Source organism: Lampetra fluviatilis, chromosome 39 (assembly GCF_964198595.1).
Source record: "Lampetra fluviatilis chromosome 39, kcLamFluv1.1, whole genome shotgun sequence".
In the NCBI taxonomy this organism is placed as follows: Eukaryota; Metazoa; Chordata; class Hyperoartia; order Petromyzontiformes; family Petromyzontidae; genus Lampetra; species Lampetra fluviatilis.
This window is the reverse complement of record NC_136313.1, coordinates 8,493,858-8,517,567: the sequence shown is the minus strand read 5'-3', so window position 1 is coordinate 8,517,567 and position 23,710 is coordinate 8,493,858. Positions and strand designations below refer to the sequence as shown.

At 50.2% G+C, this 23,710-nt stretch overlaps 1 protein-coding gene and 1 pseudogene across 1 annotated transcript; one reads left to right on the top strand and one right to left on the bottom strand.

Moving 5' to 3' along the window:
• Positions 1 to 107: 107 nt before the first annotated feature.
• LOC144945958 (lipoprotein lipase-like) lies at positions 108 to 14,408 on the bottom strand. Its single transcript, XM_078874632.1, has 10 exons — positions 14,003 to 14,408; positions 10,425 to 10,591; positions 9,594 to 9,773; positions 8,577 to 8,694; positions 6,720 to 6,953; positions 5,826 to 6,068; positions 5,092 to 5,212; positions 4,312 to 4,533; positions 2,790 to 2,894; positions 108 to 2,215 (listed from the first exon to the last, which is right to left on the bottom strand). The coding sequence occupies exons 1-10, from the start codon at positions 14,106 to 14,108 to the stop codon at positions 2,191 to 2,193; spliced, it is 1,521 nt and encodes a 506-aa protein (XP_078730758.1). The 5' UTR covers positions 14,109 to 14,408; the 3' UTR covers positions 108 to 2,190.
• Positions 12,221 to 12,266, top strand: LOC144946084 (U5 spliceosomal RNA; annotated as a pseudogene).
• Positions 14,409 to 23,710: the final 9,302 nt, after the last annotated feature.

Genomic DNA, 23,710 nt, shown 5'->3' with positions numbered 1-23,710 from the left:
TGTGAATAGTGTGGTGCGTGTGAGCACCTCTCGCTGCTGATTACGGACGCAATGTAAAAGCCGATGCGTTTCAAAAGCGTAACGTTGCATCAGAAGACATCCGCAGGTTGGATTTTTAAAAGTTTTATTTTCAAAATGTTACATCTACAAAAATACAGGATGCAAATTACCCGCGTATGAATTAACGTGGGCAGCCCTTCACGGTCAACTAATGCAAGTACAAGTATACAGTATGTACAAACGGCAATAACTTAAGTCCCAGACTTTTTACAGCACGAAACATAAACAGCAGTCCTCGGCGCAGTGCTCTGTGCAATGTGCAAAATGTACAACCGTGCAAAACTGAAGATAAATCGTAACGGAAAGGACCGCCAAATTCTTTGTGTCGCAACACCAAGCGCCCGTCACCGCTGCTCGTCCCGATTGGTGTAAACGCGCAAGGCAAAGTCTCGCACCACGATGGTTGCCAAGTTTCACTCTCGTGTTGCCTCTCTCCGTAGTGGGTTTTATTTTGGCTGCATTTCAAAGCTGGGTTACATCTTTGGCTGTCGCCCACCGGCTCTTGAGGACTACGGCTCCTGGCGTGTGGCCTTCAACCCCCCCTCCCGACCCACGTGCCACCACCACCGTCACCCACGCCATGCCACTGGCAGAGAAATTGCGAGAGGAGCCACTTTGGTGGCGTCGCGACACCCAGGATCGCACCGATAACGAACCGGCGATCACGTTCGGCGGTGGCGGTGAACTCAACTCACGAGTTGAAGAATTTTTACGTTTGAAGTCCTGCCAGTCAGTGTGTGCCACAGGACGGAGTGGTTTTAAGGGACAGAAGTTATATTTTACTGCAAATACACAACAACAACAACCCTCAAGCTATTACATAGCGATGCGTTTGAGTACCCAACTCTCTCAGGGCTGAATGAGCAAGATCTTGGATCCCTGCCGTCACGGACGTGCCTGAACATCGCAGGTGCGCCGCTGACATCAGAATGTCGAGAGACCGCGGTCAGGGCTGTCCCTTAGCTATTCAGTTCAGAACGCCGTGTCAACACTTGTTCATATAAAAAAATAGAATCTTAAGAAAAATATATTTACAAGGGAGGCTAACCGGAGATTGTTTATGGGAGGTGTATGTTCGCTCAAATATCGACACTCTTAATTGTTATTGTGTACACTACACATTTATGCCAATGAATAATCTGGCAGAAGGTAGTTGGCCAAGGGAAGATATGGTTACATCAGTGGCATTTACCATGATGACCTCTGGACTTAACTCTGGTAAATGTTTCGGTTTGACGAAGTGAAAGGCAATGCCCACAGACCAATACAATGTTTGTAAAGATGTGGAATAAAATTACACCGAAGAATAAGACAAGATAAAACTCGAAATGCTTTACCATGACTCCAGCTAGCCACGGTCTTAATTTCAGCTGGGGATCTTGGGTGTCGCGTCCCGGAAAATATTTCAACACCTGCCACACCGCACCCAGTGTAAATCTTTTAACTATATATCTGCGGCGAACTTCCAGTCTTGACGGCCAATCTGGAAAATATGCGTTGAGAAATAAATCCCTGGACGAGCCGATCACGTGGGGGTTGCAGCGTGGTCTCAGCGTCCGTGTGGAAGGCACGCAGCATTGGGAACACGCCTTAGATAGGCCGCACACATCACAGTTACATTTGACACAATTGCGATGTACAAATACGCGCACATCCTCCACGCACGCACGCCGGGTCGCTTATTTTACGCGCGACGCATCCAAACAAAAAAGTGACGAGTGAAACAAACATTTGTGCGACCCTCATCTGGACGGAGCGCGGTGTGGGGATTGCGAGGTCCAGGCTGTAGCGTCTGTCCGCGCGTTGTTATTCAATCGCCATTGATGGCCAAGAGGCGTGCGGATCGGGCTCATCGCGCTAACAAATGGAACCCGTTCGCGATTGTGCCGAGCTCGTGAGCATGAACTCGCAGTTGGGAGGTCCTGGCGGGGGAGGTTGGAGGTGAAGCAGGGTCGCTAGGTGTCCATGCGCCGTGCGGTCCCTGCTGCGACTGGACGTGGGGGGTCGGGGTTCATCCCTGGGGAGCGGCGAAGTCGGGTGTGCACCGAGCCAAGAACTGAAGGCACTCGTCCGTTGTTTTCTTTCTTGCATTGGTCCAGTTTCTCTCCCGCGGAATTCTCCATCAGAATTTCATTCGTCCCGCTTCCCAACGGAACTGGAAAAAAAGAGGGACGGTAAACCTGAAGTTATATAGAACTGAAGGAGAGTGAGAATCATTGGAGACATCTCTTTAGACAGCTTTTTGTGTTTAGCTTGTTGTCCTTCCCCTGCACCTACAATTATGGTTGGCTGCGTATGGTGCGATAGAAGCTCAACATACTTGCATCATAAGGATGCTGCTTTTAAAGGGGACGCTGTCTTTCCGACAGACCTGTTCTTCACCTGAGGACGGCTGCTTGCGTTGTGGCCGAAACGTCGTGAGAATAATTTTATTATGTTTTATTTTTATTATTTTATTATTTCCCTTCTACGTGACTTTATCGAAATAACAAAGAAGGTGGGGGGTTGTTTTGTACTCATGCAGAAGGCAGCATGTTTGTTGGTAGCAGTGGTGAGAGTGGGTTGCGAAGATTATGATGATGACGAGAATTCAATGTTGATCAAACATTTGCCGAATCCTGATTTAGTACCCAATAGTTTAGTCACCTGTTCACTCCTCAATGTCACGCGCCCCTAGCGGTGATGAGTGGACATGGGTGCGTTGCCAGGGCGTGCAATCTTATTTTTACCCAAAGCTTCTCTTGGAGATCCACCCGTCGGGACACTTGACGAACACCTCCTCCTGGGAGGGCTTCAGGTCCACGGTGTCCTGGTCTTTGGAGCAGAACGCCATTCTATAAATGATAAAAAATCAACGTCCCCCGTTAACTCACGCCGTAGTCAATAGGCCAGTGTTCTTCAGTGCAAGGCCCGTGGGCCACTGGTGGCCCCTGGTGGCCTTCAGTGTGGCCCCTGACAGTACACAGAGTGAAGACATCCCCCATCATCATCGTGCTGCTGTCAAACCCAACAATGGTTTCGAATGTGTGGCAGCCCTCACACTGACGATTTCTTATTGGTGAAATTGGCCCCCCTCTTAATATTAGTGAAGAACACTGCAATAGGATTTCAGTCGGGCACCTTCGCCCTCACAGCGACTAATTTAAGTAACTAAAACTGCGACCTCCGACTGTAATCCAGTGAACAATGATGTTATCTCTCTACTTCAGAACGGAGATTACCTGAAAAAATAGCCTCTTGTATATTTTTATTCTAAGGCAGCGCTAATGAAAGACACGTTTTGTTTTTTTATATGTGCTTGAGCATCGTGGGGTTGGTTTGGGATGATCGCCTAATAGCGAGAGATGGGGCCGGCGGGAGATGGGGCCGGAGGGAGATGGGGCCGGCGGGAGATGAGGAATCCCAGAGACTGCAGAGAGCTGGTGGCCTTGGGTGGGGTGGAGTAGGGGGCAGCCATTGTACTGCCCCCCCACCCCCCGTTATCCTTCACAGACCTCATGGCTACTTGCCTCCCCCTCCCAACTTCAAAGTCACTCCCACTCATCTATGCAGTTGGAGACCACTTACAACTGAAAGCTTAGGGGGTTGTGGATCCACGGAGCAATTTACATGGTAGGAGCGGCACTTAGCGCCCGCGTCGAGGGCGGCATTCCAAGAATTCTAATTTACAAAGTGGCTGTGATGCGTTCCGCAGAACCGCCAGCCAATCGGGCGCCAGCGAGGCGGATCCTGAAACCGCACCGTGGCGATGTGAGGGGCAGGATCTCGACGTCCAGCGAACCGTGCAGTTTGTGTGCTTTTTTTCACGTTGCGGCGTTGACGATTTATTTTGTGAGCTTCCATCGCGTTGATGTTCGCATTCGGCAGAGTCTGTCACGAGCCTTGCCCGCGACAGGCCGAACGTCATCCGCTTGGAGCCGCGTATCCCAATTCCATTCCCCCTACCCCCACTCCGCATTCTGCCTTTCCATGCTTTACCAATTTCTACTATTCATATGCAAATCAAGTCCATAATTGGTTTCTTTTGGGTCCGATCTTGTGGAATTAAGCCACGGCATGCACACTGCTTGCACCTGACGGTGACCACGGGAAAGCTGCACCGCAGTTGGGGGCTAGGCCGGTCGGTCGGAGGGTAGGGATGGAGGGGAGGGAGGGGGGTGGGGTTGAGGAGAGCGAGCCGGAGGGTTGTGAAGACAGGCAGGGAGGAGGGAGTGTTGAAGAGTGAAAATGGAGGGAGAAGGAGAGGCTCACTTTTTCTGGGTCTCTCCGCACTTGACGCGGATCTTGCGCACGCGGATGCTCAGGCCCGAGCCAGAGTGGTCCAGGCCCGACCACGTGCGCATCTTGTACCACACCGACTGGTACCAGTTGTCCGACCTCTCCCACTTGAACTTGACCTGCAGCAGGTCGCCCACGTCCTGCTCGGTGTACACGAGGAAGGAGTGCGTCGTGTTGGGCTCCATGCTGTCCTTCCTGCGCGGACACACGGGGCGGCCCTCACTCAACATGGCCGCGACGCCTCACCGCTCGCGCGCGGCGCCGAGTCATCTCCGTGTAAATGAGCGTCGGTTCGTTGAAATATGTGTACCCCAGGAAAGATAGATTCAGCGACGAACATTTGTAGTGTGTGTGTGTGTCCGCCACCCTGCCTCCACCCCCACGCTCCCGCTCACCACCCCGCCTGACCATGGGAGGTTATATCTGTTCCCTGCCTATTTACGGTTGGGGTTACGGGCAGGTCAAGGAACACTGGTCACAACGAAAGAGATACGTTGGTCAGGACAAGAGTATCGCCAACGAGAAAGGAACAACATGTTCAACTTTATCCAAAGCAAACCGAGCAACTCTTTCAGAAAAAAGTTTGGTGAGTTGCCGCAAAAAAAAAAGCTTTCGGTTGCAAATGCGTGGATATAGACTCACGCGCAAAGACTGACTTCGCTAAAAACGAACACATAAATATTCCGAAGGGTAAACCGATATTTCCAAATGTCGGTTCGTGCGGGGATCGGATTTTAGTTGCGAGCGACTCACGAGACGATCTTGAGGTCGTGCGCCTCCCCCGTGGTACCCAGCAGAGACACGGAGAGCCGGGGCCGTAGCTGCTCGATGTGGACCTGGCTGGTGAAGTGGATCTTCACCTGGTAGTGGAACACTGCCAAGGGCAAGCACAAACACACGGCACGGTGAGCGGCGATGTGGGGTGGGTGGGTGGGTGCGTGGGTGTGGTGGGTGCATGGGGTGGGGTGTGCGGGGTGTGTGGGGTGTAAGGAGTGGGTAAGGTTTGTGGGGGTGTGGGGTTGGTGCGTTGGCCGAGTGGGTCAGTTAACCCATGGCACCTGGGTCTGTCCCGTGACCTGCCAGGGGGTGTTTGATACTTCACGTGGCATTAAAGTGCACGTAGCCTGTCACAAGTACCGTGGTGCTAACCTCCAATTAGTGGCGAATGACGGGTGTATATGTGGGATGTGCGGGGTGTGCGTTGAGTGGGTGTGTCGGGAAGAGGGTGGCATGTGCCCTGGTGATAGTGCCCACTGCACTGTGCAGCTCTAATCATACCACGTGGCAGCAGTGAAGTGCATCGTTGTGTGCGCATCGCGTGGCTCAGTGCGGCATCTTCGGCAAGCCGTGTGCTGTTGCAGGCCTTGCGCGTGCGCGCCACACGGCGATTGTGTACATGCGCTTGTGCGCGTGTACCCGCGCGACATATTGCCCCGTACGCGTGTAGTGCACAGCACGCCCCGTCTCTCCGCGCGCGCCGCCCGCACCTTTGAAGGGCATCCCGCCACGCGTCTTGTGGAACATGCGCGTGCTGCGGCGGGCGCGCACCCTCTCGGCGCCGTAGCCCACCGCGCTGCACCGGTGCTTGCGGCAGCTGAGGCACAGGCCCCGGTTGAAGCGATCTGAGTCGGTGCAGCGGAACGCCGTGGGCATCTGCTCCGTGTGCAGCAGCGAGTCGATGAAGAGGTGCACGGAGCGCTCGTGCTCGCACTTGAACGCGTCCGTGAAGCCTGGGTGGCGGGGGATGGAGGCCAGGGGGGGGAAGACAGGAACGTGAGAAACGATGAAAATGCGACGATTGTGGTAGGCGGTAAATATTTTGTCCTGATTGGTTTCTTTTCTTTTTAAATTCATCGTCTCAAAAACAAGAGGGCACAAGTTTGCAACTCGTGGAGGGTTGTGGCAAAGACCGATTCATCCGAGGGCGCGGGTTCACACTGATCGTGTCGGTCTGCCACGTACTCTGCTAGCGCTGGCCTTGTGCTCTCGAGCCGAGTCCGGCTCCAAGAGGCTTTGCTGCATAGGTCGTGTTGCATTTGAATAATGCAAGCCAGCGAGAGGATTCCGTGAGCTAAGCTCCGTTAGCCAGAGCTAGTCCGTGACAGCCTTCACGCCAAGTCACCAAAAAACGCCAAAAGAGTCACTAGAGAGACCTTCCGAAGTCGTCAAAAATTGTCACTGGAAAACGTGCCAAGCATTACGCACAGTACACTAATACAGGATCCTCAATACGCACTCGCGTCACGTGCTCGGCAGTGAAAGCCGCTCGAATTGCGACAACATTTTGCCGCTAGGCCGAACCCAAAAAGTGGATCCGGGAGACAAAAATCGCTGCGTTTACAAAACCGGCCACAAAATGTGGCAAACGTCGCTCCCCTTACTCAAGAGGCCGTTTGACGCCAATCCCCCGAACACGTCGCGGATGTCGCAGCCCGGCTGGTTGCTGCCACCGTTGGGGTAGACGTCGAGGTGGCCCACGGGCTGCTTGATGCCGATGCTGAGGCCCGGCGAGCCGCGCGTGTGAGTGTGCAGCACGTCGACGAAGCCCGCGTCCTCGGGGGAGAGGCGCTCGGCAGACTCGCGGCCCTCGAACGTGGGGCCCGCCGGGTCGAGCCCTACAGGGGGGGGGGGTACGCGGCAACAACGCACGCTCAATCCAACGTCGTCATCATTTGCGCATATGCATGTTGAACTTCTTTCGCGCGGTCCGTAGCAAACCATGCTAATCAGAGGTCATCATTGTTATCATCAAACATGGTCGCCGTCTCTCATGCCCCTGCCTACCCTCTCCCCTATCATTTCACTCCACTCCAGCCCATGCACTCTCCCCCCAAGTAACCAGGGCTTTCTGTCGAAGCCCTCAGTGGGAGGTCGTCTAGAACTCCCTTCCCACAGTCATCCGTGCTGTCGACTCCCTGCCCCTGTTGCATTCCAGTCTCAAGGTCTCCCTTGCTATTCTTACGCCCACGACCGAATGAATGCCTCTCTCTGTGTAGTACAAGTCAGGCCCAATGTTTTTCTGTACACTCTCTTGAGATGCGGTCACATTTAGACACCGCTACATAACTCCAAAGTGGATTGTTTTGTATAAATCCAAGCACGTTTCGGAGCGCCATAAAACCTTGATGCTCCACATGGTGTTTGTTAGCCCAAGGCTAAACTCGGCACCGTGGAATCCAATACATCTGCATGGCAATGGCCGTTCAACATGTGCAGACTCGCAGACAAACATTGAAGAAGACGTGCATTGCAGTGGGGCGGACGACTGAAGTTTGCACACACTTAGCAAACAATACGAGCCCTGATCCGAACCAGCTAGCGACTAACACGAGCTCTCCTGATAACCATAATTAGCTAACCGGCCACTACTATTAGCTCTCTCCAGAGGTGGGACAAAGTCATTGTTATGCAAGTCCAAGTCGAGTCGCAAGTCATCAAATTCATGACTCGAGTCTGACTCGAGTCCAAGTCACATGACTCGAGTCCACATCTCATAGGTGGGACAAAGTCATTGTTATGCAAGTCCAAGTCGAGTCGCAAGTCATCAAATTCATGACTCGAGTCTGACTCGAGTCCAAGTCACATGACTCGAGTCCACACCTCTGGCTCTCTCTACCTTTACCCCTGACCAGCTTCCCAGCCAGCCACTATCATTAGCTGTATTTGAGAACCAATAACAAACTAGCTCGCCAGCCACGAGTACTCGCCATCTGTTTGACCATCACTCTGGCCAACCAGCCACTAGCACTCGTCATCCCACTGATCCCAACTGTACCCGGCGATCCAACCGGTCACATGTACCAGACCTCTCGTAGGCCCTTTTCTCGATCGACAAACTAATTTCTTGAGAACTGCTTTTTATGTTTAGTTTGTTGTCCTTCCCCGCCCACCTCCGATTAGCACGGTTGGCTATGTACTGTGCGACACATTGGATATCGATATCAGTCCAAGGTTGTGCTTGTATTAAACCAATGCTGCAGATTAAAAAATAAATCACTTCCCAGAAGGCCGTGGTGCTGATGGGATATGTAAACACATATATGTGTCTATAATAGAGGTCCATAATCGAGTTTTTTTGTGCACTTGTATTTTGTTTATGATATGGAGTGACAAATGAAGGAGGCGAACTGTCGGCTCGTTTCTGGTTCGTCTATCACTCTCCGTTGAGTTTTTGACGTCTGCGGGGCGAGGTGTACGTGCGTGCGTGCGAGCCGTGCCGTGGCCGGGAGCGCACTCACCCGTGATACGCCCCAGCCTCGCGGGGTTCCTCATGTGCTCCCCAGCGAACCCGGCGGCGTGCGCGCCCAGGCTGTAGCCGATGAGGTGGACGTTCTCCAGCGGGTGGTTGGAGGCCTCCTGCCGCCCACATTGCGCACACGGGAAACCTCCGATTAGCGCGGTCGGCTACGCACTCCGCCAAAGAAGTTCAACGTACGGGGTGCGGTAACACTAAAACGGGCACAACACTGCAAGCGCTCGGTCATGCCACTGCTGGCGGAAGGGCCTCCGCTAAACTGAGAGCCCCTCTCAGGGTGCCATATTGGCCTACTCTTCCACACTGGCTGGACCTCTTGGAAGAGGTGGGAGTTACCAACACTTTACCCCTCCACCGTACACAATCTGCCGATTGATTGTGGTGTAGCTATTTATAATGCTGGGTGGACAGAGGTTGGGGGTGATTCAATAATAGACTCACATGGAGATCCGTAGGATAATATAGAGACCTATAGACTCAACTAGACACCTGTAAACTTACAGAGACTCACAGGCTCGCACAGAAACCCATGGACTGACATATGGTGAGAGAGAGAGGCGTTTTATTTTACTAGTTAAGGCCCACTGAGCTATGTAGCTCTTTTTCAGAAGCGACCTGGCCACAAATGATAGCTCAACGAAGTGGAATCACGTGGAATTTTATAGCAGCCAAATTCTCTCAACGCATGTTTATAAATGTGGAGGGAAACACCGGAGGATCCGGACAAAAATCCACGTGACCACGGGGACAACATGCAAACTCCAAATATACAGGTGTCTTTGTCGGGATTGAACCCACGACCTCCTGTATACCAGGCGAGGAGACATTGATTGGCAAGTAGGGAAATTTAGACTCAAGGAACAAAATCCCCCCCCCCCCATCGCCAGTTCTTCCACCTCCTCCCTTCTCTTCATAGCCGGGTGCTGGACCCATCTGTCCTGTCGACCCAGGAGCAGTTGCACCGCCTGCACGCCCAGCAAGCTCCGCCGTCGCCCCTCACCTCGAGCCATTCGAGGAAGATGGCGACGTCGCGACCCACGACGCGCGTGTTGGCGGCCGCCACGGGGTAGTGCTGGTGGGCGCGGTCCAGCCAGTCCAGCACCACGATGTTGGCGGCACTCTCGCGCGCGTGCAGCGCGCTCACCATCTTGCTGATCCAGCCCTCGAACATGCCGCTGAGCTGCGCATGGGGGCACGCGGGGGGCGTGTGGGATATGTCGGTGGCATTTAGAGGAACAGTTTGGAAAAGGCTTCGACTGGTGTTGCACAGAAAACGCTTTGGAATGGTGGTGGAATTCTCTTGCTTTATTGTACACATTCAAAGTCAAAGTGATGTCTTGCCCAAGTGCCATATTGCGGCATTGGTGCGGCATCTCCTATTTAAAGCACTGAGCGAGTGGTGTAAATTCCACATCGATACGTAGGACGATCGCTGTGGACTTCTCCCGCAAAAGCGGTGCTCCAATTATTTACCGGAGAGGGATGATTGGCTGAGTCAACCACCCCAACCAGGGTTGAACTCACACGATTATCGTCTAATTCTCGAGGGGTACGACGCAGTCAATGTGAAATAAACTTCAGACAAATGTTCAACGCTAAACAAAGCGAGTAGCAATAAGATCTGCTTTTGTTTATCATACATTCTGCTCAAGAGCTCATCAACCGGGGTGAAACTCACCAATTGGCAAAGGGGCCAAACTCAAGTCCCACACAGGTGGATTCAAGTTCCCGTTTCTGTACTGGCCATCTCGATCCAAGTACTGACCTGGCTCAGGCCTGCCCGTGCGTGTACTGGTGTGCATGCTGCCGGAGTGGGGCGAGCACTTCTTACCGTCCAGCCGTGGATGATGAGGAAGGTTTTGGCGCTGGGCTGGAATCTGCATTGAGTGAGCGACTCGGGCTGTCCTGGCACCAGCTGGCAACCTGGGCCCTCCGGTTCGTCCGCGCTTCTCAACTGGAACCGGCTCCTGATGGATTCCAGCTGGGGCTCCGCCGTGCCTGCGCGCAGCACGGGGTCGATCGTCACCGATGGGCGGCGGCAGGGGCACAGCCACTGGCTAAAAGCGGGCGTTCATAACAGGGAGAAGCTCTGGGCAGCACCGTAGCGAGGGCAGCGGGGGAGGGGGCAGCTGTCCCCGGCACCTCACCCGAGGAGGGGCGGTCGCCCGAATGTTTAGCCGAATTGTGGCACACGAAGCGAGCAGTCGCGGCTGGTGCCCCAGATGGTTGTGGGGCGGTGGTGCTAGCGCCACAACAATCCAGGCTGTGGCGTCTTCCCCCTGGGTTTCACATGCGTAGCCGCCAAGGTGCTGGCTCTCGGTAGAGGGGGCACCAAGATGGGAGGGCGCAGAATAGCGATGCAGCCCCCCCCCCCCGAATGTGATAGGACATGTGATTTATGAAACGTTTCTTTATAATCACTAGGTTTTTCCATTCAGTTATATTTTTATTGTAAGTGTGCGTAAAAAGTGAAAAAGGTAAATTAATAGCAGTAAAAGTAACATGTAACAAAACGCATGTTGATATAATGAAAAAAAACAATTTAGATTTTTCTTTGCTGTGGTTTTCACTCCGAATGATGATTGCTTCTGTTGCAATAGAAACGTCGTGAGAATTGTATTGTTTTATTTTTATTATTTCCCTTCTACGTGACTTTACCGAAAGAACCAATAATATAAAAAATAAACACCAATTTTATAAATTCAAACATCAGAACGTTGGTCGGGACGAAAGCCACCACGATTGAAAGTCAACTGGCAAGGAGATATCGGTGAAGGGCAATGGTCATGCCCCAACAGCCCAAAACGACTTGAAGGCTAACGACAGTTCATACGTAGATGAGTGAGTGTGACGACGATCAACGGGTGACCAGGTTACTTCACACAGAGAGGTGCTTCACAATGAAATCAGAGCTAAGGACAGCGGAAAGGAAACTGTGAAGCGGGCGGCTATTTTACAGAGGTCATGGGAACTCTTGTGGCACCGCATTACGGCCCTCGAAATGAGGGTTAGGGGCGGTCAAGCGTTCGGCAGCGCTTCACCCGGCGCTGCGAAGGTGAGACAATGGGCATGCGCACTCGGTCGTGGAGAAAAAGTTTAACCCCCCCCCCGCTTGGGAAGTGGATGCCCGCCCCCTCCAGCCATTAGTGGCCCAATGGGATCCTCTCGTTTGCCCTGTCCCCGTGAGTTCTGTGTCATCGCCGGAATGCGGCCCTCCCAGTTTTGAAAGTTTATCCTTTTGAATCTCGAATATCGTGGGGATGGGTTTCATTCAGCGTCTTGTGGCACCTACTGAAGTTACCAGAAGCTCGCCAAACAAAGTCGAAATAATGTAATAATAAAACATTATAACCAGATATGAGCCCATTGACACTAACAGTCTCTTTTTGAGATGTGGGTAAAATAATCAGTGTTTATAAAGGTTACAGCTATGGTCAAATACATCAAATGTATTACATATCGATCGGAAAGGGCATGAAATGTTCCCTTGTGGCCACACAAATTTGAGACCTATCTGACGGCCTGTACTAAATTTGTCGCGACCCTCTGATCCAGGGCGATACCACAGCGGTGACGGTGACAGCTCCTGGCATCAATCTCTGGTTTCTCTTCAATCTCTGGTTTCTCTTCAAAGCGAATCAATCTTTCGCCTTTTACTAAAGATTTCCGTGGATGTTCTGTTTGAACATAGTCACATAGTCACTTTAAGATGTTTTCTTGTTCATGTTTTTGTTTCATGTTTTAGTGTTTTGTTTGTTACGGTTGCACCCGATTAAAGAGCCGAATGGCTCACAGGGCTATGCCAAATAAATGAAAACTGAAACTGAACTGCTGCCACCACCACCACCGCCACCGCAGGGCACGGGGGGGGGCATCCCGTGCCACGTGAGTTGACTTGAAACTGCTGAGAAGGCGCGGCGAGCAAATTGAGCGAGGGGGCGGCGGCGTAACGGCTCGCGGAGCTCACGTTTGGCCGTGAACACAGCCAACACGAGGCGTCCACAAAGGAAGCTCTTGAGGGCCTGGTCAAACAGTCCGGGCCAATGACCCCAACTTGATGGTGGCTATTTACTCTTTACAGTCGCACAACCTTCAGAGCTCGTCTACCGGAGACCACGGGGTCAAGCGTAGATATGACGGCCACAAAATAAAAAGCGGTTTTCGCCACTGCGGCTCGCAATAAACCAAGGGTCACGAAGATTATTGCAATGGTGCAGCAATCTTAAGAGGTTGCGACCAGGTGAACTCGGTTATTCTGGCGTCAACTCTCTTGACCTCTTGAGAGTGAAGCTCGCACCTAAGCACAAAGACAAAGATCCCCCGTGCAGACTTTTTTTTCCAGACTATTGTGGCAAGTGCTGTAAGCGAGCACCTGTGAAGGTCGGAAGGGCACACGAAAGGGGTGGATGGCCAACACCACGCCCGGCCGCCTTTGTTTCCCCAGTGCTAATGTTCACACTGCACCAGCCTTGCGTGTTTTGGATCGCCCACGTTCCACGAGGTTTGGAGGGAATGTGAGAGCCAGATTAAAAATATTCTATAAACGTGGGCGCAACACATGTCGGATTCACCAAAGAGATGCTTTCAAAACTCAAGTTAATTTCCATGCCGTCTGTTTAGAGGAGTCTATTGGTCGTCATTACGGTCCTCACGGAATCATAGAATTGGCCGAGCACAACTGGAGGTTGCAGCAACTCTTACTCGGAGCATGTTGGACTGCTCCGGGTGGGGATGCGTTCAGACTTGCTGGGTATAGTAACAGTTGCGCGGTTACTGCACATTCCAACTGTTTAAGCCACACTTGGTAAAAGCTCTGAAGCTTCAGAGATTAATAAACTCCAGTGCTACCAAATGGCCAGACGCGATTTAATGCTCTCGTATATCATCTGTGTGTGTGCCAGCTGCCTCCGAGTGTCCCAAGCCACGTACGCGTGTGTGTGTTCAGGCGTGTCTGATCGCTTAAAGTCTCATTTGAATATGCATAATGGCACTTGACAAAGTTATCGCCTTCCATTCCTTCAATGGGCAACGGTTAACACAAATCTAACAAACACGGAGAGACAACGTTGCATGGAAGGTTGCTTGTGAGAGTGAATGTAGCAACAGCAGATTGCAGCAACAGCAACAATAATGATGATGATCAGTTTATCGAGCAAGGTCTCATTCGGTCTTTGACATTTAGTCATTTCATTTTTAATAAAATATTTCGCTTCGTTTGAGATGAAACTTTTGACTACCCGGAGCAAGAACCCACCACTCACGAGGGAGTAACGCCCCAGAAAATTCTGCACAGATGGATTGACAACAACACTCATCACGGAATTATTTTTTGTGTTTCTTTGTAAAAAAAAATTAATATTTTTTTAAAATTCTCGGTGTACGGATGAGACCGCTTCCCCATGCGCTCACCTGGTGCCAGCGATCTCTGCACGGTGTCATTGTGGGCCAGGCCGCGTGTGCCCAGAGACGCAACGCAGATCCACACGATAGCGACTGCTCTCAGCCAGGAGTTCATCTTCTGCTCACCCCCCAAGTGCAGTCGAAACGTTTAAGGCGACGCTGCCGGCGCTGCTGCTGCTGTGAATGAATGTGGTGTTGTTAAAAAAAAAACTAAAATTCACTTTGTAACGAAGTGCTTCGCGAAATAATAAAAGCACGCACGTATAAATAAAAAAGTAAACGATAAATATCTGCAAACTTATACGGCTGTGGATTTTAGCCCGTGGCTTTGTGTGTGTGTGCGTTTGTATCCTAACAAAATTCAAGTTTGTCCGCTTCAACCGTCAGCTGTTAGCGCCAACCGGTCTATTGAAGTCTGTGGGCTCTCTGTGTTAACTTTAAGTAGCGCCTCCCTGGGGACTGCTAGCGTGTGGTGTGATGAATTAGCATAATTTATAGCACACACACCCCTGAAAGCGGAGCGCTCATTGGACCCAGCGTGCATGACCGCCAGTAACCCTCAGCGGCTGTCAAGGTGGAAACTGAGAACCACGTGCCTTCGAGGATTGTCTTACCAAAAGATTTTCACCTTTCCATTGACCCACACGTCCGTGCGTTTGCCAATGTGTTTAGTGCGTGTGTACACGTGTGTGTATATATAGACGGACACTGCATCAAGGAAACTATTTGATTTATTCAATCGTGATGTGCGCAGGCAATGACGTTCTGTTCACAGCGAAACTGGCAACCGTTCTGTCCTCTGGGCGAACTCTTAGTAGTGATCGCCGGTTGTGGACTTAGGGCTGAACGATTAATTGATTTCAAATCGAAAACGCAATTTGAAACAATACGTACTCTTTGGTTTTTTCGGTAAAGTCACGTAGGGTAAAAAATTATAATAAAATAAGTTACAGATTAAAATAAATTCAATCACATCGTGATTGAATTTATTTACATGTTTAACCTACGTGACTTTACCGAAAAAAGCAAAGAGCATGAATCATTGCAGTCACGAAAACTTCAAATCTAGAATTAAACAATACAATTAGCAAATCTCAAAGGCTGCGATTTTTTGCAATTTGAAAAGTCCTATTACTTTCTTATTGGAATTGTTTTATTTTTCATTATTATAACTTTAATTATTTAACTTAACAATTGTTCTACGTTTTATTGTTCTATTTTAATTAAAACATTTTAATAAATACACGTTGGAAGCAATTAATCTATTTTAAGTTCTCATCCTTGCATTATAATATATATAGCAGTTCATATTTTGATGGTATCACGTGGTAATGCTCCATCACATGTTTTAAATCTATTACACAGTGAATATTGAACTGAAGCTTGACTTATAAAAAATTCAGTCGCAAATCAAATCGCAATATCTGTCTGAAAAATCGCAATTAGATCTTTTCCCCAAATCGTTCAGCCCTATTGTGTACGACGCGTGGTGAGATGGATCAACTCCCTTTGTGCACTCGCTTTGCCAATGGCTTTGCTCTGCTCACCGCTGAGTGATGGGCAAGGCTGTCTTGCAAATAACTCTGTGCGAAGGGATTGCGGGGAGCATGTTTACTACAACATTGAGCTCTGATGTGAACTTCGCGAATAGGTTTTTGCAGCCAATACTATATAGATCGTAATGGATGTTAGAGCACCACAGTCTCGCACGGCATCGCTCTTTGCTCCAGGGATGGATTTGCTAAATCAAAAATTAATTCGGTTTTTCCTTTGTTGGGCTTAAACGAATTATCCATTACTTATAGTAGTAGGTTTTTACCCTTTCAACTGGTACAAAACTGACACCTTTATACAAGGGATCATGTTTGCAATAACCACAACACAAGCAGTCAAAATGCAAAAAAAAGAAACAACTCTGATAATGATATGCACTGTCCTTAAAGTTGATTGGTCCACACCCGAGATAGCTTTTCTTAGAGCCTAGTCTCCATTGGTGTTGGACCAGATGACGCCAAAAAAAGTAGTATCCATGACTTGTTTTAACCATAGCTTTTAAAATGTGGCTATTTACGGTGCGAAAGAAGTTCAACATACGTACATATGTGTGCTTGTTTGGGTGTACCTATAAACGTGCCGCACGTGCACTCAACTCCATCCACCTAACAGCAGCGATGCTCACAACGTTGATATTCCCTTGTCACCGTCAAACCATGAGTTACGAGCCAGCATTGACGGCAACGCCATTGAACTTCTCACTGCCATTGATGAGCAATGTCAGTGGGGAGCCGGGACACGCCACGTGATCTCGAGGAATGCAATGCCCTGCCAAAGTGGAAATGTTTCTGTTGCTACATTTGCACAATTCCAAACTTCAAGGAGACCTCCCCGGGTTCTGTTTGTATCCGCATGACCATGCAGAACTGGACCGGACTGGATAACGAACCCGTAACTTTGCCGGGGCGACGTAACGTGACCAGGCTGTAAAAGAAGCGCGTGATGGTGATGATGGTGCTGCCCAACTCCCCCCGCGCTCCCCACGATGACAACACCACGCACCCCCCCCCCGTCACCACAAAGCAACCCAAAGACAAATATCCCCTCGTGTAGTCTTAACAGACTGGTGAAGCAAGCGCTGTTAGCGAGCAGCACCTATGAAGACCGGGAAAGCACCACCAAGCCCCCCCCACACACACACACTATTATCCAACTGTTTAGCATATTACACACACGTCGCCAGCCCAACACACAAAAGACAAAGAGCCCCATACAGTCCTAACAGATTGTTGGGGCAAGTGATGAAGGCCGTCACGTCACAAGGTGTTGGGTGGGTGGCCAATATCACGTCCAGCCGCTTTGTCTACCCAATGTTGGCGTTTACCCACCGTACCAGGTGCTCATTTAAGGCTGAGTCGACACGGGGGAGACCCAGAACCGGTTCAGATAATTGTCATTGTTAATGGCCGTGAGCGGGAATCTAACTCGGGCCGCCGTATTCGCAGCACAGCGCGCTAACCACGACGCTACCGCTCCCCACATCCACACACACACAACCCTTCCCCACACACTCACACCCTCCTCCACCATCTCCACAGACCCGCACCCCCCTCCCCACCAGCCACACACATCCCTTCCTCATTTACTTGATACAGCAAGCGTGCTGTGACGGTTCCACCTGAAGACGGAAGCTTGTGTTGCCTCCGAAACGTCGTGATTTTTATCGTATTTTTATTTAACTTTTATTAATTTTCATTTTTTACCTACGTGACCTTACCGAAAAAACCCAACAATATGATCCCTTGCGTGGTCTGTGAAGAATGTTGGGGCCAGCGCGCTGCTGCCAGGCACCGACTATGACCATGAGAGAGCACGCGTGAAAGACGGTGGTTAATGTTTACACGTTGCGCCAGGTACTCGTTTAAGGCCGAATCAACATTGGCTGGAACTCGGGGTAGATCTCGAGATTTTGCTCGACACTGTTGTGGAGTCAAGCTGGCCGAGATCCCAGCGCAGTGCGCCAACCACTGCACCACCGCTCCCTGGAAGTGACCGCCACGTGGCCCCAACACACGCGCACACCTCCCATCCACACCGTGACAACAATCGTCAGTCAAGAACACCTTGGGACAGGCTGTGAGGGCAAGTGCTGTTAGCGAGCAGGTGTGACTGGCGGAACGGTACACATTTGAGGTGGGTGGGTGACCAACAACCACGCTTGACCGCCTTTGTCTCCCCAATTCTAATGCCTACACACTGCACCAGGTACTCATTTAAGGCAGAGTCGGGAAGCCCAGAACTAGTTCAGATCTTTGTCATTTCTTTGTGTGCAGCGGGAATCGAACTTGGGTCACCGGGTTTGTAGCGGAGCGCACTAAGGGGCCGTCCATAAATGACGTCACGCACCTAGGCGGGGTGGGGAGGGTCGGACATTTGTGACAATGTGTGACGAGGGAGGGGGGGGGGTTGAGAAATGTGACGTCACATCAAAATGCGCAACTTTAAATATAGACAACACGTTCTACTTAATTAAATATACTTTTTAATAAATGTTTTCTCCTACAACAGAGTGCAGCGGCACATTAATTACGCACTACAATGACAATAGTTTAAAGCGATTTGAAGCATGTTTAATTTTTTTTGGGGGGGGGGGGGCAGAGCTTCGTGACGTCATATTTGAGGGAGCGGTCTGACTTTTTGTGACGCCGTGTGACGAGGGGGGGGGGGGGTCAAAAATCGTAAAAACTCGCGTGACGTCATTTATGGACGGTCCCTAACCACTGCGCGCCACCGTTCCCATACAATAAAGTCACACATTCACCCTCCCAACCCCGCCAGCTACACACACACCCCTATTCTCACTAGCCACGCACACACTTCCATCACGATACACATAAATGTATAGATCATCCGTATAAACTGAGGAGACTGTTGGGGCAAGGGGCCGTCCATAAATGACGTCACGCGATTTTGGACGATTTTTTACCCCCCCCCCCTCCATCGTAACACGGCGTCACAAAAAGTCACACCCCACCTCAAATATGACGTCACAAAGCTCTGCCCCCCCCCCCCAAAAAAAATAAAACATGTTTCAAATCGCTTTAAACTATTGTCATTGTAGTGCGTATTTAATGTGGCGCTGCACTCTAATGTTGTAGGAGAAAACATATATTAAAAAGTATACTTAATTAAGTAGAACGTGTTGTCTATATTTATTTAAAGTTTCGCATTTTAATGTGACGTCACATTTCTCACCCCCCCCCTCTCGTCACCAATTGTCAGAAATGTCTGACCCCCCCCCCCTAGGTGCGTGACGTCATTTATGGACGGCCCCCAAGTGTTGTTAGCGAGCACCAATAAAGGTCGGCACGACGCACGATAGGGTGGGTGGCCAGCACCACGCCCGGCCGCCTTTGTCACACACCCAGCCACACACGCATTCCTACACATACGCTGACTCAAACATTACACCCTCACACACACCAACCACCCGCCATTCGCCACGAAGTGATGGTAACGTCACCACGGCGCCTGTGCCAGGCCAGGTGCACTTTGAGGCCAAGTGAAGTGTTGAAGGCTCGCAGACAGGAGATCTCGGGACAGACTCAGCAGGTGCCATGGGTTGGCTGACTGAGATGATTGGTAGATGCACCAGCTGCACCCCCTACTGTGTCAACTTGCTGCATTTTATCTGCCCGGCTCTCCATTGTTGTGAGCGTCGCTCCTCTGTTCTTCGTTGTTGCTGGAGGGCGACTGCCTCCAACTGCCCAGCAGCGTCCTTCACGAGCCTCCTCCACAGATGCCGATCTGGACACCGCTGGTACCAGTCATTGGCAAGTCCACTCAGCTCCACATCTTCCCGCGCCGCATCAGTCCATCTCGTGTCATGCCCGTTTAGACCCGTCTATGCGGCCAAACAGAAATTGCTTGGGCATGCGGTGGCTGGGCATGCGGGCTACATGACCCAACCAGCGCAGCCTTGCCTGCCGGAGGAGCTCACTGATGGGAATGTGTCCAGATATTTCAAAGATTTGTGAGCTCGTCACACAATCCAGCCTGGTTAAACCCAGAATGGACCATAGGCATGCCAGCCTGAATGTTTATAACCTGCGCAGATGTCCCATTAGAGGGGTCCACGTTTCACAAGCGTAGAGAAGGGAGAAGGCCACAGTCATATCCACACACACACATACTCCAAGAACCACAAACACCTCTAGCCACACATTGCATAACCCTCAGACCCACACACACACACACACCCCCACCCACCGCCCCCTATTCACAGAAGCCATTCTAAACGGGCAGCAGCCTGTGAATGGGGTCGCTGGGAGCCAAGCGACAACAAAAATCAAAAGGGCCGTCACCATCATGGGATCGTGACCTCTTCAAGCTCAGTGGTCATGGGATTTGAAGGCGTGGGGGTTACGACATTGTATGTCAACTCCACCACAATTGCTGTTAGCGAGCACCTATGAAGGCCAGCACGCCACACGAGGGGGTGGGTGGCCAACACCACGCCCGGTCGCCTTTGTCTCCCCAGTGTTGATGTTTACACGCTACACCAAGTACTCATTTGAGGCTGAGTCAACCTAGGGGAGGCGCAAGATCGGTTCAGATAACCGTCACTGGTATGGCCGTGAGCGGGAATCGAAATCGGGTCACCGGGTTTGTAGCACAGCGTGCTAACCGCTACACTACCGCTCCCCACATCATTATAACCAACATCAATTCCACCACTGCGGCACAATGGAGAGTTAAACACTCTCCAGTGTGCGACTGTGGTCATCCAGAACAGACCGTACAACATATAACGACGCAATGCCCGATCCACGTCACAGCGATACACACCGCTTGCTCCTGACGCTGTTATCTGGCTTGACCACCTGAATGTAAAATTGTGGTTGTTTCTCTGCGTCTACGTCAGCCATACGAAAAAGAAGAATTCCACCACCACTACTGTCGTGATCATTACCACCGTCAACCTCATTACCACCACAATTATCACCACCACCATCTTCACAATCACCACCATCATCGCTTCCATTACTATCACCACAACAATCGTTACTATGACAACTGTCATCATCAATACCACCACCTTAACCATCATTATCTCCATCATAAGCATGATCATCATCACCAGCACCACATTACTGGCATACACGCCTTAACCATCATCACCATTATTACAACTGTAGTGGGTTCCACGGAGACTGTTGTATCTATGCCCTGTTTTCCGTTATTAATATTAAGAATAATTAAGATTTTTTTTTTATTATATCTATATATATTTTTTTTTAATTAAACAATGAAAACAACTCACTTCTCCTCACAAGCACACCAGGAATCCATGAAACATGGAGGGCGGTTAAAATGGTAAGAAGTCAGTCACAGAGAGGTCATAGACATCCAGATGGACAAAAAGATGTATGGACTCACCTCCCAAAGACATCTGGAGATGTACAGATAAGGTGCAGAGTAAATAACGGTTGAAACTCGCGTTTTCTTAACGTTTTCCTTACCGAAAAGTAGAAACTTAACAAAGATAATTAACCAACAAACAATAATTTTTATTATTAGTAATTCCCTTATATTCACCGCATACATATTATTTAGAAGTATATGTTTCCTATCTACACGACCTTCCGAAAAACTAAAGAGTACGAATTCCAGAAAGCTTAAGTAGAAACATAGTTACATTTAACCTCAGGACATTAAAATATAACTCAGAATAAAACACCAATCTCTGGAGAACTAAACTTGGCGAAGCCCCAAAATAATAATGTGACGAGGATCATTACGAATATTCATTAAACATAGACGAATGATAACCACGATACTAAGACCGTAGGAACTCATAAAATATAATTCAAGAATAAATGTAACACACAGGACCACATAAATGTATTACAAACATCTCATCAGCCACCTTTGTCTTCCAGCGGGGTCTAGCAAGCAAGGAGGGAGCAAAAAGGTCACAAGGGGGGGGGTTTGTGCTGACATTGTTTGTTTTCTCTCGCAAGAGACGCGGAGAGAGGAGAGGGTGCTCACGTTTTGAGTTAAACACGGCCGTCTTTGTCTCCCCGCAGCACAAACAGATGGCCCATGAATGCTTGGAGGGTTAGGAAAGGTCGCGAGGAGGAGTCGCGGGGGTGTCTGCTTTTTCTCGCTCTGTTTGTGTTTTGTTGCCCGCTCGCAAGGAATGCGCAGAGGGGAGTCACGTTTTGAGTTAGGCACGGGCGCACACAGTCTGAGAGCAGTCTGGGTTGAGTCGTGCTCAGTCTCGCAACTCGGCTTGCGACGCGGTGTTGCGACGGGGCTCGCAAGAGAGCTGGGGCGGTTGTGCCTCGAGAAGTGATGGAACGAGGAGGAGTCGTTCGAGTCGCAGAAGTCTGAGTTCAACCTGGGTCGGGGCTGGGTTTCAGCCGTGCTCCGGCTGGCGGAGCGTCGTGAGGAAACGAAACACCGATGCCGATAGCCGGTGTCGCTTCTCGCAGAACGAAGTTAAGTGCGAGTGAAGCTGGCAGCTGCACGAACAAGGGAAGCACGGAGCAGAGAGAGTGACGAGCGACGACAAGCAATCAACCTGTAAAAGGGCGGAGAACGCCAAGCGTCGACCAAGCGAGCAAAGCAGAGAGCGCGAAGCAGTGGAGAAAGCCTGGTCAAACGGCTGTGAGGAAGAGGACAGCGCCATCGAATGCGCCGTGTGTCTAATACACACCCAGATCAACCAGCATCAACCAAAACCGACTCGTCATCCCGCAGTGGAGAAAGAGAGTCAAAGTCTTCCGAACGAGCGCCACCGAGCGCCACCGAGCGCCACCGAGCGCCACCGAGCGCCACCGGGCGCCACCGGGCGCCACCGGGCGCCACCGAGCGCCACCGAGCGCCACCGAGCGCCACCGAGCGCCACCGAGCGCCACCGAGCGCCACGAGCGACCGAGCATCTTCAAGGACAGCATCGTGCCAACTCGTCATCTAGCAGTAGAGGGAGAGAGAGCGCAAGAGCAGCACGACTCGGACGTCACCGAGCGTCGTGCCAACTCGTCATCCAGCAGTGGAGGGAGAGAGAGCGCACAAGCAGAGACACGCAGGGGCTCGCGGCGGCCACGCCCAACCCAGAGAAAACTTCTGGCCGCTGTTTGTATCCTCCTACACCACACAAGCTAACGACACAATTAATATTACGAGGGGACAACGCACACACAGCACGCACACGAATAAGACTTAAAAAAAAAATTATCTTTGCGTTTCAAAAAGGGTTGCCATTTCGAGGTGGTGCGTTCAATATCAACTGATCGTGCAAAGCAGTTGCTGCCGTCGAGTTACATGAATAAGAAATGTTTTAGTCATTCATTTTCGTTAACTGCATAATCATGCCAATGAAGAAGTATTTTTAGTCATTCATTTTCGTAATCGCATAATCTTGTCCATGAATTTATTGACGTATACTTGCTTTCGGATAAGAGAGTGTCATGTGCTTGTTTAGAATAAAATTGCTTAACACCAACTGTTCGAGTGCTTCTTTCCAAGTCCATGCAAAACTATCTTATTCTTGATAACTGTATCCTGCGATGAGATATGAAAATGGAGACCTAAAATAACATAAACACACTAAGATAATCGGTAAACGTTTAATCGATGATAATCGTGTTATCCTGATTGATATAACAATGGATAAACGAAGCTAAGCTTAATTATCACAATTACTCACATTAACATAATCGCAAGCATCCGCATAAATTACTACGATTATCTCCGCGATTATCATAATTTATGCATATCATTACACGCATTATCATAATTTATGCACGTTAATACACACATTAACATAATTAATGCGATTTGCGCATTTTTCGGAAAATTATTAATTTTTATTATTTTCATCAAAATTTCATAACCCGACACATACAACAAGACACACACTTGACTTTGGAGGCAACACGTTTATTCTAAGACCACAACAGGGTAACTATATAAACGTACACGGGATAACGATATAGGTGGTAACTACCACGATTAACTAGACCACAACGGGGTAACTACATAACCGGGTCAGGTCAGTAACACACTGCCTGACCCACGATGCCGAACGTGACGACCGAAGATCGAAGAGACGTAGCACGGCGGGTTCCATTTCACAAAACAGCCTCGATCAGCTCTCGGGACCTCCCTTTTATGCCCCTGAGGGTGGCCTGGCTCCGCCCTCGGCCACGCCCCCTT

Excerpts from the sequence above, each read along its gene's own strand:
- LOC144945958 (XM_078874632.1), bottom strand. The coding sequence starts at position 14,108 with ATGAACTCCTGGCTGAGAGCAGTCGCTATCGTGTGGATCTGCGTTGCG. Across the intron at positions 10,592-14,002 it reads GCAGAGATCGCTGGCACCAG|GCACGGCGGAGCCCCAGCTG; the intron begins GTGAGCGCATGG and ends TGCTGCGCGCAG. Across the intron at positions 2,895-4,311 it reads TGCGGAGAGACCCAGAAAAA|AATGGCGTTCTGCTCCAAAG; the intron begins GTGAGCCTCTCC and ends TATCATTTATAG.